General features: G+C 69.8%; 1 protein-coding gene across 1 annotated transcript; it reads right to left on the bottom strand.

Moving 5' to 3' along the window:
• Positions 1-1,446: 1,446 nt before the first annotated feature.
• LOC123019560 lies at positions 1,447-10,194 on the bottom strand. The gene is made up of 8 exons (XM_044422520.1): positions 10,183-10,194; positions 8,978-9,160; positions 8,260-8,414; positions 7,677-7,797; positions 6,745-6,855; positions 5,704-6,139; positions 3,984-4,834; positions 1,447-2,645 (listed from the first exon to the last, which is right to left on the bottom strand). Exons 2-8 carry the CDS (start codon positions 9,081-9,083, stop codon positions 1,447-1,449), a joined length of 2,979 nt encoding a protein of 992 aa, XP_044278455.1. The 5' UTR covers positions 9,084-9,160; positions 10,183-10,194.
• Positions 10,195-11,350: the final 1,156 nt, after the last annotated feature.

The raw sequence follows: 11,350 nt of genomic DNA, 5'->3' as shown, positions 1-11,350 counted from the left end.
CCCCCCCCCCGTGTTTCTGTAGGGCCGGCTACCTTTTTACCATAGTCGGAACGTCTTCAAAACAGCCCCGTCCCGGTGTTTTCCCATGCAGCCGTCATGCCGGTGTTGGGGGAGCCTGTGCAGCTGCTGCTTCTGCCGCCTTTCCTGCACTGCACGCCCCCCGCGAAGGACGTGGCACGCAACGCGGGAATGTCCGTGTCGGCGAGCGGTGCGCCAACACTCTTCTGTTAAAGTGGGGCATCCCTTCCATGGGATGCCCCCTTGCTGCCAGCACACCCGGCCAGCGCGCCACCCAGGGCATCGGCCAGCGCAGCAGTACGCCCAGGACCCCCGGCACTCGCCGCGCTGGTCCGTGTGCAGCAAGGGGCGGAGAGGGGGGAGGTCAAGGGGGCAGCACACGCGTGGACGTGTCTGGCACCTGTGGACTGTCGCCGTGAGTGGAGGCGTCGGCAGCCGTGCAGATGACCCCAGCGGGTAAGGGGGGGGGGTGGCACCGACAGTACATTTTCAACCTGGATTCCTGCTCTGCAGTCCTCCCCAGGCCTGACTCCATGTCCCGTAATCCCCCATGCCTCTGCCGGAGCCAAGTAGCGTCCGCCAAAACACATTCCGCAACGTGGAGCGATGCGTGTGCTGCAGACCCTCTGCCCTGTCGGGCTGAGGCACCGATTCAGTCTCGGCATTACCTGCAGGGCAACAGGGTTGCTAAAAGGAACACGGTACTAGCAGGGGTGCACGTGCGCTTCTCTGCCCTGGACCGCGCACTCCCCTGCCGTGGAGAGTCCAGCGGGCCACAGGTGCAGAGGGAGGCCTCTGGCCTGCCTGGGGGACCATCGCTCTGCACAGGCGGCCGCTCAGAACACTGGGGCAGCTGCAGCGCATGGGCCAGGCCGGGCCCACACCGGGGGGGCAGCAGCTGCCCCCCGCCAGCATGTCTTCCCCAAAGGCCCGTGCCCAAATGGGCACAGGGCCAGGGAAAGCTGGGCAGGGCTCCTGTCACGCCAGGGGCCACTCTTGGAGCGGCAGTTGTCCGCTTGCTGCTGCAGCTCAGAAATGGCCTCGCCCGGACTGGTCCCGAGCCCCCCCCCCCCCCCCCCCCCCCGTGCTGGCAGGTCTGGCTTCTCTCTGGGCTTCAGCCTCCCACCTGACTGGAGGCGGGATTCTGCGCCTGCCGGCCGGGGCCAGCCAGAAGAGCAGCTCCACGGAGACACTGTCGCTCCCTTCAGAGGAAACGGATTTATTGAGGTTCAGGGTGAAAACTGCAGCCTCAAGCTGTGCAGATCGTAGAAAAGGTGTGCAAAAGTCAGGCAGTGGGACCGGGGCAGGGTGGGCTCCGCGGAGGTGTGGGCACTGCCAGGGCTCCCCGCCACAGAAGGGGTTGTACCTGAGTTGGCCCTGGCCCCCCGCCCATGCCATCGTGCGGGGAGGGGGCGGTCCCTTGCCCCCTCACTGCTGCTCCTCCTCCTCCTCCGGCCTCTCCTCAAAGAAAGTGCAGTAGGCCTCCCGGACGGCGTGTGCCGCCCCCGCCTCCTCCGGGCCGGGGCAGCCGCCCGCGGGGCCCCCCGGGGCGGCCCGCTCCAGGCCCTCCTCCCAGCCGCCCTGCATGGCCTCGCCCCGGCGCTCGCAGAGGTTGTGCAGGACGCAGCACGCCACGACCACCAGCGGGACGTTCCGCTCCGCCACGTCCAGGCGCTTGAGGAGGCACCGCCAGCGGCCCTTCAGCCTCCCGAAGGCGTGGGCCGCGGGCGCGTGGCACCTGCGCAGCCGCGCGTTGAAGCGCTCCTGGCGCCGGGTGCGGGCCGCCGGGAACGGCGTCATCAGCCACGGCCGCAGCGGGCAGGCGGGGCCGCCCAGCAGGACGGGGCCCATGGGGACCCCGCCGATCTCGGTGGTGGTCTGGGGCCCGAAGGCCCCTCTCTCCATCTGCTCGAAGAGGGGCGAGCCCCAGGGCAGCCCGGCGGCCCGCATCCCGCCGGACCAGCCCGCGTAGACGTCCGTGAACCGGCCGGCGCTGTCCACCAGCGCCTGCAGCACCATGGAGACCAGCCCCTTCCCGCTGACGTAGGCGGAAGCGCCGTGGGGCGAGCACAGGATGGGGATGTGGGTCTCGTCCGCCGCCCCGATGCAGTTCGGGAAGCCCGCCCGGGCGAAGCCCTCCATGACGGCCTGCGCGTCTCCGAGCCGGACGACGTGCCGCAGCAGCACGGCGCGGATGGCCTCGCACACCTCCATGACGATGACGGAGGCGGTGGACACGCCCACGCCGAACCGGCGGGCCACGGAGCGGTAGCTGTCCGCGGAGGCCAGCTTCCACAGCGTGAGGGCGACCCGCTTCTCCACCGGGATGGCGGCACGCATGTTCGTGTCCTCGCGCCGCAGCACCGGCCGCAGCCGCTCGGCCAGGTCCAGCACGGCCGCCCGGGACATGCGGAAGCAGCGCACCCACTCCGCGTCGTCGCGCTGGCCGGCCGCCAGGTTGTCCCACCAGTCCGTCTCCTGCGTCTTGCTCCACACCGTCCGGTCGCTGGGGCGGTAGCTGGTCCCCAGCAGCACGCGTGCCACGGCCGCGCGCTGCCTCCTGCGGCGCAGCCGGAGGTCTCGCATTCGCCTCGCAGAGGAGCTCGGGGCCTTTCCCGGGCGCCATGCTGGGGGCAGAAGGAAGACGCACTTCAGAGTGGAATCGTGTGCTAATGGGCATCTCTGTCAACGGCCCTGGAAATTCTGGGAAGGAGTGGCGCATGATACGTGGAAACCGCTGCAGCCCGCTGCGACCTGGCCTGAGGCCTGATCCGGGGGTGGAAAGCACCCTGCCGCGATCCGGGGAGGCCTTGGCCGACAGAGGTGGGGCCAGGGCCCTGTTCTCCCGGGCTTCACGGCGGCTTTCGCCATCCTCCACCCTGGTGGTGTTCCAGAGCAGTGGCCTGGGCTGGGATTTGGGGCCACCATTTCATGGGAAGAGTAAGAAAAGCCCTGCCGGATAGCAGCCGAGGTCCATACACAGTGGCAAGCCAGCTGCGCGCAGGATGGGTGCCTGGGACGCCCACTTCCGGAGCAATGGGACCCGTGGCTCCACGAGGTTCCCCTGCCCCCACCCCTCGATGCCCAGACGGAACCGCTGGGGATGTGGGCTCGCGCGCCATCGACACACCGGGGCCCCAGCTCTGGCTCTGTCATCGAACCCAGACGAGGTGGGGCACATGCTCTTGCCGCTGGAGCAGGGCAGCGGGCCAAACAGCTGACGTCCGGCCGAGGCGAGCTCGACGGGCTGCTTACAGGTGGTTTGCCTAAGGGCCCCCCCCCCGCCCCCAGAGATCTGCTCCTGGCTCCCTCGCCACCCCTCAAGGCCCAGCTGCCCTCGATGGCCGGGAGCCGCCAGTCAGCCCCGAGGGGGGCGCCTGCTGTGGCCACAGGCCTGCCCGGCCAGGGATGAGCAGGTGCCAGTGACCTCCCGGGGCGGCTCAGAGCTGCCGCTGGTTCAGGGCAGGGCCACTGCATCATGACCCTGCTGCAGCGGGCCAGGCCGGTCCCGGCCACGCTGGGCAGCTGCGCTCACTCCGAGCCCACAGGCCTCCCACGGCTCGGGCTTGGCAGTCCCGCTGCAACGTCTCCTCTGAGGAGCCGCTGGGACCCAGGGCCTCCCAGGAAGCCCGCCCCCGGCAGGGGAGGCCGGGGGGCTTGCTGCAGCCCCTTCCGGGCCTTCTTGCCCCCCCCCCCCCGGGGGGGCGCCCAGTGCCTGCGCTATGCCCCATCCCTCAGCAGCAAAGCCCTTCCCCTCTCGTCTCTGGAGAGCTACTTCGAGGTGAGCACGGCTGCCGTCACGCGCCACGTTGGGCCGTGTTCAGCCTATTTGAATTGCGTGGCTGTGGCAGTGCGCCTGGCACTCGGTGTGTGAACTGTTTGTGATCCACACAGGGAACCTCGGCTCTTGGGTGGACCGGAAACGGCACGGAGCCGTCCACTGCACACGCTCAAGCCGCACTTACTCTGCGCGCTCCCCTGCGCTGCCGTGCCGGCGGGCCGCTGTGCAGGGACGGGGCTGGGGATTTCCGTCCAGAAGTTGCCCGCAACCAAGCGCCCGTTCACAGGGGCCAGCGCCACGTCCCGGTGCTTGCCGTGCCCGGGTGCCCCGCCGGGTTCCTCGGCCGGGGAGGCCTCTCGGTCCTGCCCTGGCAGCGCGAGGTCGGCGAGCTCCAGGGGGTGGGGGCTGTGGTGGGGACTTTCATCCGGCCCCTCCAGGAGGAAGCACGGACCCCCCGCGGCCTGGGCAGACGAGGGGAGCCGGTAGCCAGGAAGGGCCGGGCCCTGGCTGCTGCCGCTTCGCTGGCTTCTCCGACTGCGGCAGCTGGGGAGTCCCGCCACGCGGACACGGGGCTCCTGGCCCGGGAAAGGCTGCTGGCGCAAGTCGGGGCCCGTTGGGGGAAGCACGAGTGCCAGCGGGGGCTGGCCGGGGGGCTCCTCCTTCCAGCCCCTCTGCCTGGCCCGGCCGGCGCACACCCTGGGCACGACCAGCCCCCGCCTCATCAGCAGGAAGCGGTCCAAGAGGGAGAAGAACGGCATGGCCTGGCGCGCCCGGTTGGAGAGCAGGTCGCCACCGTTGATCTCCTTGAACCCGCGCCGCAGGTCTTTGGCTCGCTGCCGGCACTGCTCCAGGTTGCGATGGAAGCCCATCTTCCCCATCTTGTCTGACAGGCGCCTGTACTGCGCCTCGTTCCGGTAGTTGTCGTAAAGAGCCGTCTGGACCCGGTCGTCCCCCCACAGCTCCACGAAGGCCTCGGTCTCCCGGGTGGTCCAGTGAGCGGCCCGCTGCCGCACCTGCTCCAGGGCCTCCTGGTGGCTGCGGGGGGCAAGGGGGGCGGCGGTGAGGCAGGATCCGGGGGGAGGACCCAGGACCCTTCGCGCAAAGGCAGCAGGCACCTGCCATTGGCATCCCCCCCCGAGGAAGGCTTGGCGGCGGCAAGACAAGGACCTCTTCCGCGGGAGCCGCCTGGCTGCGGAGCGCTCCTTGGCGAGACGCCCGGCGCCACCCCGGTGCCTTTCCGGGGGGACAAGCCCCCCACAGCCTGAGGACCACGGCCGATTCTGGACACGCTTCCGGGGCAAACCAGGCAGGTCGTTAAAGGCTTCCTAACTACTTGCTGATGCTTAGGGAAGGATTTCCGGCTTTGAGAGTGGGGGAAGCCACCCGTGTGGTGGAGGAAACGAGGACCAGGTCGGGACCCCGGTGGGGGCTTTGGCCCGGGGCCGAGCCTGACGGCTGGGCTCCCGGGGCTTTGGTGCTACCGGAAGGGCTCCATCATAGGAATCGGCTGAACAGCTCAGGGTTGCTCATGGAAGCCTGAGTTGTTTGAAGAGGAGCTTGCATTTTTAAAATTGTTCTCTGCTTTCCTGTTTTTCTGAGCCTCTTTTGTGAAAAGCATCTAGGAAATCTAAATCGATTAACGAACTTGATGCCCCCTCTCAAGGTGGCAACAGACGAGCCCGTGCTCCTGGAGGCGAAGCTGGGAAGCAGCCCGGTCCCTGGTGGGCCCCTGCCCAGCCCCCCAGCCCCGTGCGGTCAGCACAGGCCAGGACCGGCGGTTCTGCACGGTCCGGCCAGGGTCTCCCCATCAGGGCCTGCGCCTGGAATGTGAGGGAGTGGAGGTGCCTGGTCCTGCACCTATGGGGGACAGGTGGGGGCCCCATGCCACCCCGAGGGCTCCTCACCTGTAGTACAGGGCGTCCAGCGGCCCGAAGGGGAGGGACGCCTGCAGCATACCCGGCTCCTGGCCCACCAGCAGGGCCACCCTGCAGCTGCAGCCGAGGCACCGGAAGAGCTTCCCCAGGGCCAGCTGCGCATGAATCCGGCTCGCCTCCGGCTCCGCGTAGACGAAATGGCTCTGGCAGTCCATGCAGGTGAAGCCCGGGGGCGGGGGGCGGCCACTCCGGTGGGCCGCGAGAGCGCTGGGGCCGCCGAAGACCTCCCCGCCCTGCGGGCTCGGCAGGGCTCGCTGGCCGGGGTGGGCGCACGGCTCGTGGGGGGGCAGAGAGTCCCGCTCGGGGGAGCCACGGCCACAGTCCCGGCGGCCGCGGGCAGGCGCGTCTCGCAGCTCCTCCGGCGGGGCCCGCGGCCTCTCCTCTCGCTCGACACAGGGCGCAGCCTCTGCGGAAGGGCACAGCAGGGGTCGGCCGGCTGCCCCGCCGGCCTGCCAATTCCCCACCTGAGCGTGGGCCCCGGCCCCGGCGCTCTGCCTCTCCCACCCCCAAGCCGGGCTCGGGCCGGAAAGCCGGCTCCATGCGGCCCCAAGGACCAGGCTCCCTGCCCACGGCTGCGGCAGCACCCCCCTTTCGGGCCCGAGGGTCGGGATTTCCCGTAGGTAAGTCGGGAGCGCCGCCTCAAGGGCCTCGGCGCGAGCCGGCACAGCCGTGCCTCCACGCTGCTCCTCTGCCCCGCAGCCCCAGGGGTTACGCGAGGCCCGGTCAAGGCCGCCCGGCAACAGCCCGCTGGGAGCAGCATGCGAGAGCCGGCGCTCAGAGCCCCAGGATGGGGCTTCCTGCCAGACGACTCTGCCTCCCCCCGGGGGGCCGCAGAGCGTGCGCAGACTCGGAAGGGGCCTCGGGGGTCTCCCAGCCACTGTGAGGGTCTGGGGGGCGGTGTTCCCAAGAGGCGGCTCCCTGGCCGCAGCAGGGGGATCCGTCCAAGCAGCCCGGGGCGCCTGGCGAGGGCTGACGGCCACTGACCCCCGGAACACAGTGGGCGCCACTCACCTGCAGCCGGGGGGCCGCAAGCATCCGGCCCCGCTCGCCCTGGCTGGGCTCGGCCACCCGGCTGCCCTCCTGGCCCGGCCTGAGCCTCCGGTTGCAGGCGAGTCCCAGAGCCTGCGGGGAGGGGAAGCGCAAGTCACCGCTGCCAGTGCCAAGGGGGAATGGGAGGGCTCCTCCCGCCCACACCTGCGTGGCTGCCCTGGGGGCCACTCCCTCGCCCCCCCCCCGCCTCAGGAGGGCCTGCAGCGGCCGGCACTTCTCAGCCCCCCCAAGAATGGGAGCCGAGGCCTCGGCTGCACAAACGGCAGTGGTGACAGGCCCCGGGCCGGTGGGACTCGGAAGCGCAGCAGGCATGCCTCTTTCAAGGTGCTTCTCTGCGTCAGGACAAGGCATGGCCACTTTGAGAGCAGGCGGAGAGCACGGGGGGGGGCTTGGCAGCACGCCCGTTGGCTGCATCCAGTGAGGAGCAATTGCGTCCCCCCCGCCCCGCTGCAGCCATTCCCGGCCACTTTCCCCCACCTCCCCTGCGAGGGGCATCCATCGAAACCCAGGCACAGGTGCGCTCAGCCAATTTGCCGGAGCCGCTGAAGGCCGCTGCCGCACAGGCAGGAGGGGGCAGCCCCCGTCCCAGGCGGGCCAGAGGCGCTGCCAAGGCTGGGCACCAGCGGGTGGGCGAGGAGAGGCGGGAGAGCGCAGGCGAGAGCGGCAGGGAAGGGGGAGCTGCGGTGGCATCCGCGGGAGGGGAGGGAAGGGTCTGCCCCAGCCTCTCCCTGGGGCTTGGGCCCTCCGGCCACGACTTGGCCTGTCCACCCCAGCAGAGCAGGGCAGGGCAGGGCAGGGCTGGGCCGTGGACGCGGAGGGGCCGGGCTGTCCTGCGACCAGCCCCGGGGGCAGGCAACACGCAGCGGGCGCAGGAGGCTCCCGGGGGGACTCACCCAGCGAGGCAACCAGCTCGTGGCTGGCCTTCATCACGGCCCAGTACAGGTCCCTCTGCCACAGCGTCAGCTCTGCCCACTCCTCTGGCGAGAAGTAGACCGCCACGTCCTCAAACGCCACCTGGAAGGAAGCCCACCCGCTCAGCCCCATGGCAAGGGGGGCCGGGCCTCCCCCCGCAGAGGCCTCCGCAAGGGCAGAGAACGTGGGCGACCAGCCCGGGGGGGGGGGGCTGGCCGCACCCTCACGGCAGGAGCAGCCCCTGCTGCCATGGGGGGCACGGCGATGGAGGGAAGAAGGTGACGCGAGCGCAGAGCCGGCCCCCCCCACCCTGCGGCCCCTTCCAGGGCCCCTCCGGCAGCTTTCCCCATCCCTGAGGCAAACCGCTGGCGGCTGTGCTGGGGCCTGTGGGGTGGCGGCTGGGGGGGGGCTGTAAGCTGCGGGAACCGGGCCAAGGGGGGAGAGCAGCGCGCACGCCCTGGCGGCTTTGTCTTCGCGCGTCCCCACAGGTGCCTGCGAAGGCTGAGCGGGGCAGGACTGCTCGCGCGCTCCCGCCTCCGTCCACCTGCCGCGCTGCCTTCTCACCTGAGCGATCCGCGCGGGGCTCTCGGCTGCCTGCTCCAGATGCTCCAAGGCCCGCTGGCGCCAGCACGGCCAGCTGCACAGGCCCTGCCAGGCCCCGGCGGGCTCTGCGGGGCCCTGTGGCGGAGGAGCGGCTGCCCCTTCTGCGCCCGCCCGGCCTGGAGAACAAGGTGACGGAGGTGGGTTCACCAGGGCTCGTGCTCTGGACTGGCGTGGCCTTTGGGGCCTCTGCAGCACTTCTTCCCTAGGAATGGCACCCCTGCACCCCCCCAAAAGGCTGCCCCGAGCAAGTCCTGGCTGCATCCCCCCCCCCCGCCGCCTCATGGAAGGGAGAAGGGCCATTCGGCCCCGCTCACTCGCTCTCGCTCTCTCTGCGGCTGAACTTGGGAAAGCAAGAGCAGCCGGGGAACTTGCCCCAGCAGGGATTTTGGGCTGCCGGGGGGCAGCTGCCCAGCCAGTGGCTGGGGTCATGTCCAGGCAGGGGCGGCTGGTCCAGCTGCCCCAGTGCACCAGGCCCACCCACCAGGCCGGTGCTGCCGGCTGGGCAGCCTCCTCCCGTCCCGGTCTGCTTCCTTGCACCCCGGCAGCCAGGCAGGGCCCACATTCCACAGCCCTGCTCACCACACCGAGGAGGCGGGGCAGCTCACCCCTTCCCTGGCCGCGCCGGCCGGTCCACCCCACCTTGCCCCCCGGCCGCCGAGGCGGCGCCCAGGGACTGCACCTGCGATGTTGGCAGCATCCTTGCCGGGCTTGTCTTGGATGGGAAGACCAGCAGCGGCAGCCTCTTTCCCCCAGGCAGGTCCCCAGAGGTCCACGTCCGCCTCCATGTTGCAGCCACGCTCCTCTTCCTCCGCTGCCGCCTCCTGTTCCAGGAGGCAGAAGGGCCCTGCTTCAGCGGAGCCTGCTGAGACCAAGAGCAGGGTCAGCCCGCGGGGCCCAAGCCGGCTCGTGGCGGACAAGCGGCCTCTTCCGGAATGAGCAGCGGCGATTTTCCGTGCTTCCTGCAAATCCGCTTTCGCCCGCCACACATCCTGGCCCTTGGCTCGCGGAAAGCGGCTCCGAGGCCTCCGTGCCGCCTCTCTGCAAACGAGGAGCCCTCGGGGCGCAAGGGCTCCTACGCCGGCAGCCTTTGTAAGAAGGGAAGTGACAGGAAACGGGTGAAGCGCCTCATGACCACAGAACCAGTGTGTGGCATGACCCTGTTCCACCGTTCCCCGCGAGCCAGTCCATGGGCAGGCCGCAGTTTTGCCGGGTGGAACCTGAGCGCAACCCAGTCAGGACCCCTGCTCTGCCCTGCCAAAAATCGTGCCCTAAAGGGAATTCTTCAAAAGGAGCCCCCTGAGCAGAGATGGAGAGAGGCAGGCATGTTTAGCTTCGAGAAGGGAAGACGGGGGGGTCAGCGGAGCACCTGCACGGCCTTGGCAGGCCGCCCCAGAGAGGAGGGCCAGGGTGGCCTCTCGGTCGCCCCAGAGCGTGGGACACGGAACAACGGGCTGAAGGTCCAGGAAGCCGGGCTCCGGCTGGACACCGGGAAGCACGCCCTGACTGGCGGAGCAGCGCGGCAGCGGAGCCAGCGACACGGGGGCTCCACAGGGGGCATTCCGGGTGCAGCCGGAGGACCACCTGAGAGGGGGCGCTTAATGTGCAGGCCTGCTGAGCAAGGATGGCCAGGATTTAAATTTTCAGCAGCAAAGTTAAACATTTTGTAAGGACGAACTTAACGGTCTGTGGGGCTGGACTAAAAGTTCTTTCACCCCACATCTGCTCCACAGGGAAGCCACAAACTGGCGTGCGTGCAAGAGCACCCCCATGGTGGGCATAACATGTGGCTCATCCCAGCGGAGTCACCAGGGCTGGAAGCCCCCCTGGCTATTTTAACTCATTTTCTTAACGTTGCCCAAGTCATTGCAGCCTATAATTCGCTACGAGCAGCAGCAAATTACAATGCTCCGGCCTTGCCCGCCAGGCATTCGCCGTCCGTTGTGGACTACAGCTCCCAGCATTTCAGTCCATTGGCCAAACTGAATGGGGCTGATGGGACTTGAAACTGAATGCGTCTGGAGAATACCAACACAGGAAAACTGCCATTGTTTCACAGTGCTGCTCAGAGGCATCCCTCCCTCGGCTTGTCTCTGGCTGACCAGAAGCTCCAGTGTTACGAGAGAAGAACAAGTCGTGCTTCTTCTGACACCCCTGGATTGGGCCTGCCCTCATTCGCCATTTTCTGCACCGGTTGCCCCAGAGATGGTCACCTTTCCTGCTGGGGAAGGCCCCAGCCCCAGTCCCGTTGCTTGCCGTTTCCGTCATGGGGGGCACTGCCCAGAACTGTCCTCACGTGGCAGGACCACATGAGGCTGAGGCAGCCCACCGGCAGCCCCCCACCGCTCGTCGGGGCCCTGCTGGCGGTCCCTGAAGGCCTTCCCCACCCACCAGCCTCCTCAGCCATGCCAGGTGGGCGGCCTCAGCTTCAACGTGACCGGCGCGTTTCCCAGAGCCGGGGGTCTGTCCGCAACCGACGCACCCGCGGCTAACCCCGACCCCCGGCTGCCCCCCCACCTCAGCGCCCGGGGAAATCCGTGCCGTCCAGGGGGCGACTCAAGGGCACCCCGAGAGCCGCGCTCTTCGCCCCCGTGCACGGGTGCCTACGCCCGACCGCGGGGCGGGAGAGAAGGGGGCGCCTCACCCTGCGGGGAGCCCCGCTTCCGATCCTCCGGCGGCGCGTCCGGCCGCGCCCGAGCCCCCTCCGCCATCCCGCAGCGCCTCCGCAAGAACCGGGTCCGGGGCCGCAGAGACCTGCAACGTCGGGCGGCGGTCAGCGCCGGCGCCTTGCACGCGGCCCGGAGGCCGCGGGGGTCTCCGGGGGCGCTCCCTCCCGTCCCGGGAGGCTCCGCGACGGGGCGCCTGGCCAGGCGGCCTGGCCGGCCGGACCGCCCCCGCCCGGCCCCGAGGGCTGCTCCCCGGAGCGGGCACCCGGCCGTGCGGCTGCAAGCAGTGCCGGGCCCGCCGGGGCGGCTGCGGACCTCCAGCCGGGCCAAGGCGCCACGAAGCCTCGGGCGGCCCGTGCGGAGGCGCGGCCGGGACGGCGCCCTTTGTT

Source organism: Varanus komodoensis, unplaced genomic scaffold (assembly GCF_004798865.1).
Source record: "Varanus komodoensis strain SLA01 unplaced genomic scaffold, ASM479886v1 scaffold129, whole genome shotgun sequence".
Classification (NCBI taxonomy): domain Eukaryota; kingdom Metazoa; phylum Chordata; class Lepidosauria; order Squamata; family Varanidae; genus Varanus; species Varanus komodoensis.
Note: the sequence above shows the minus strand (reverse complement) of the source record. Positions and strands in the feature narration are given on the sequence as shown.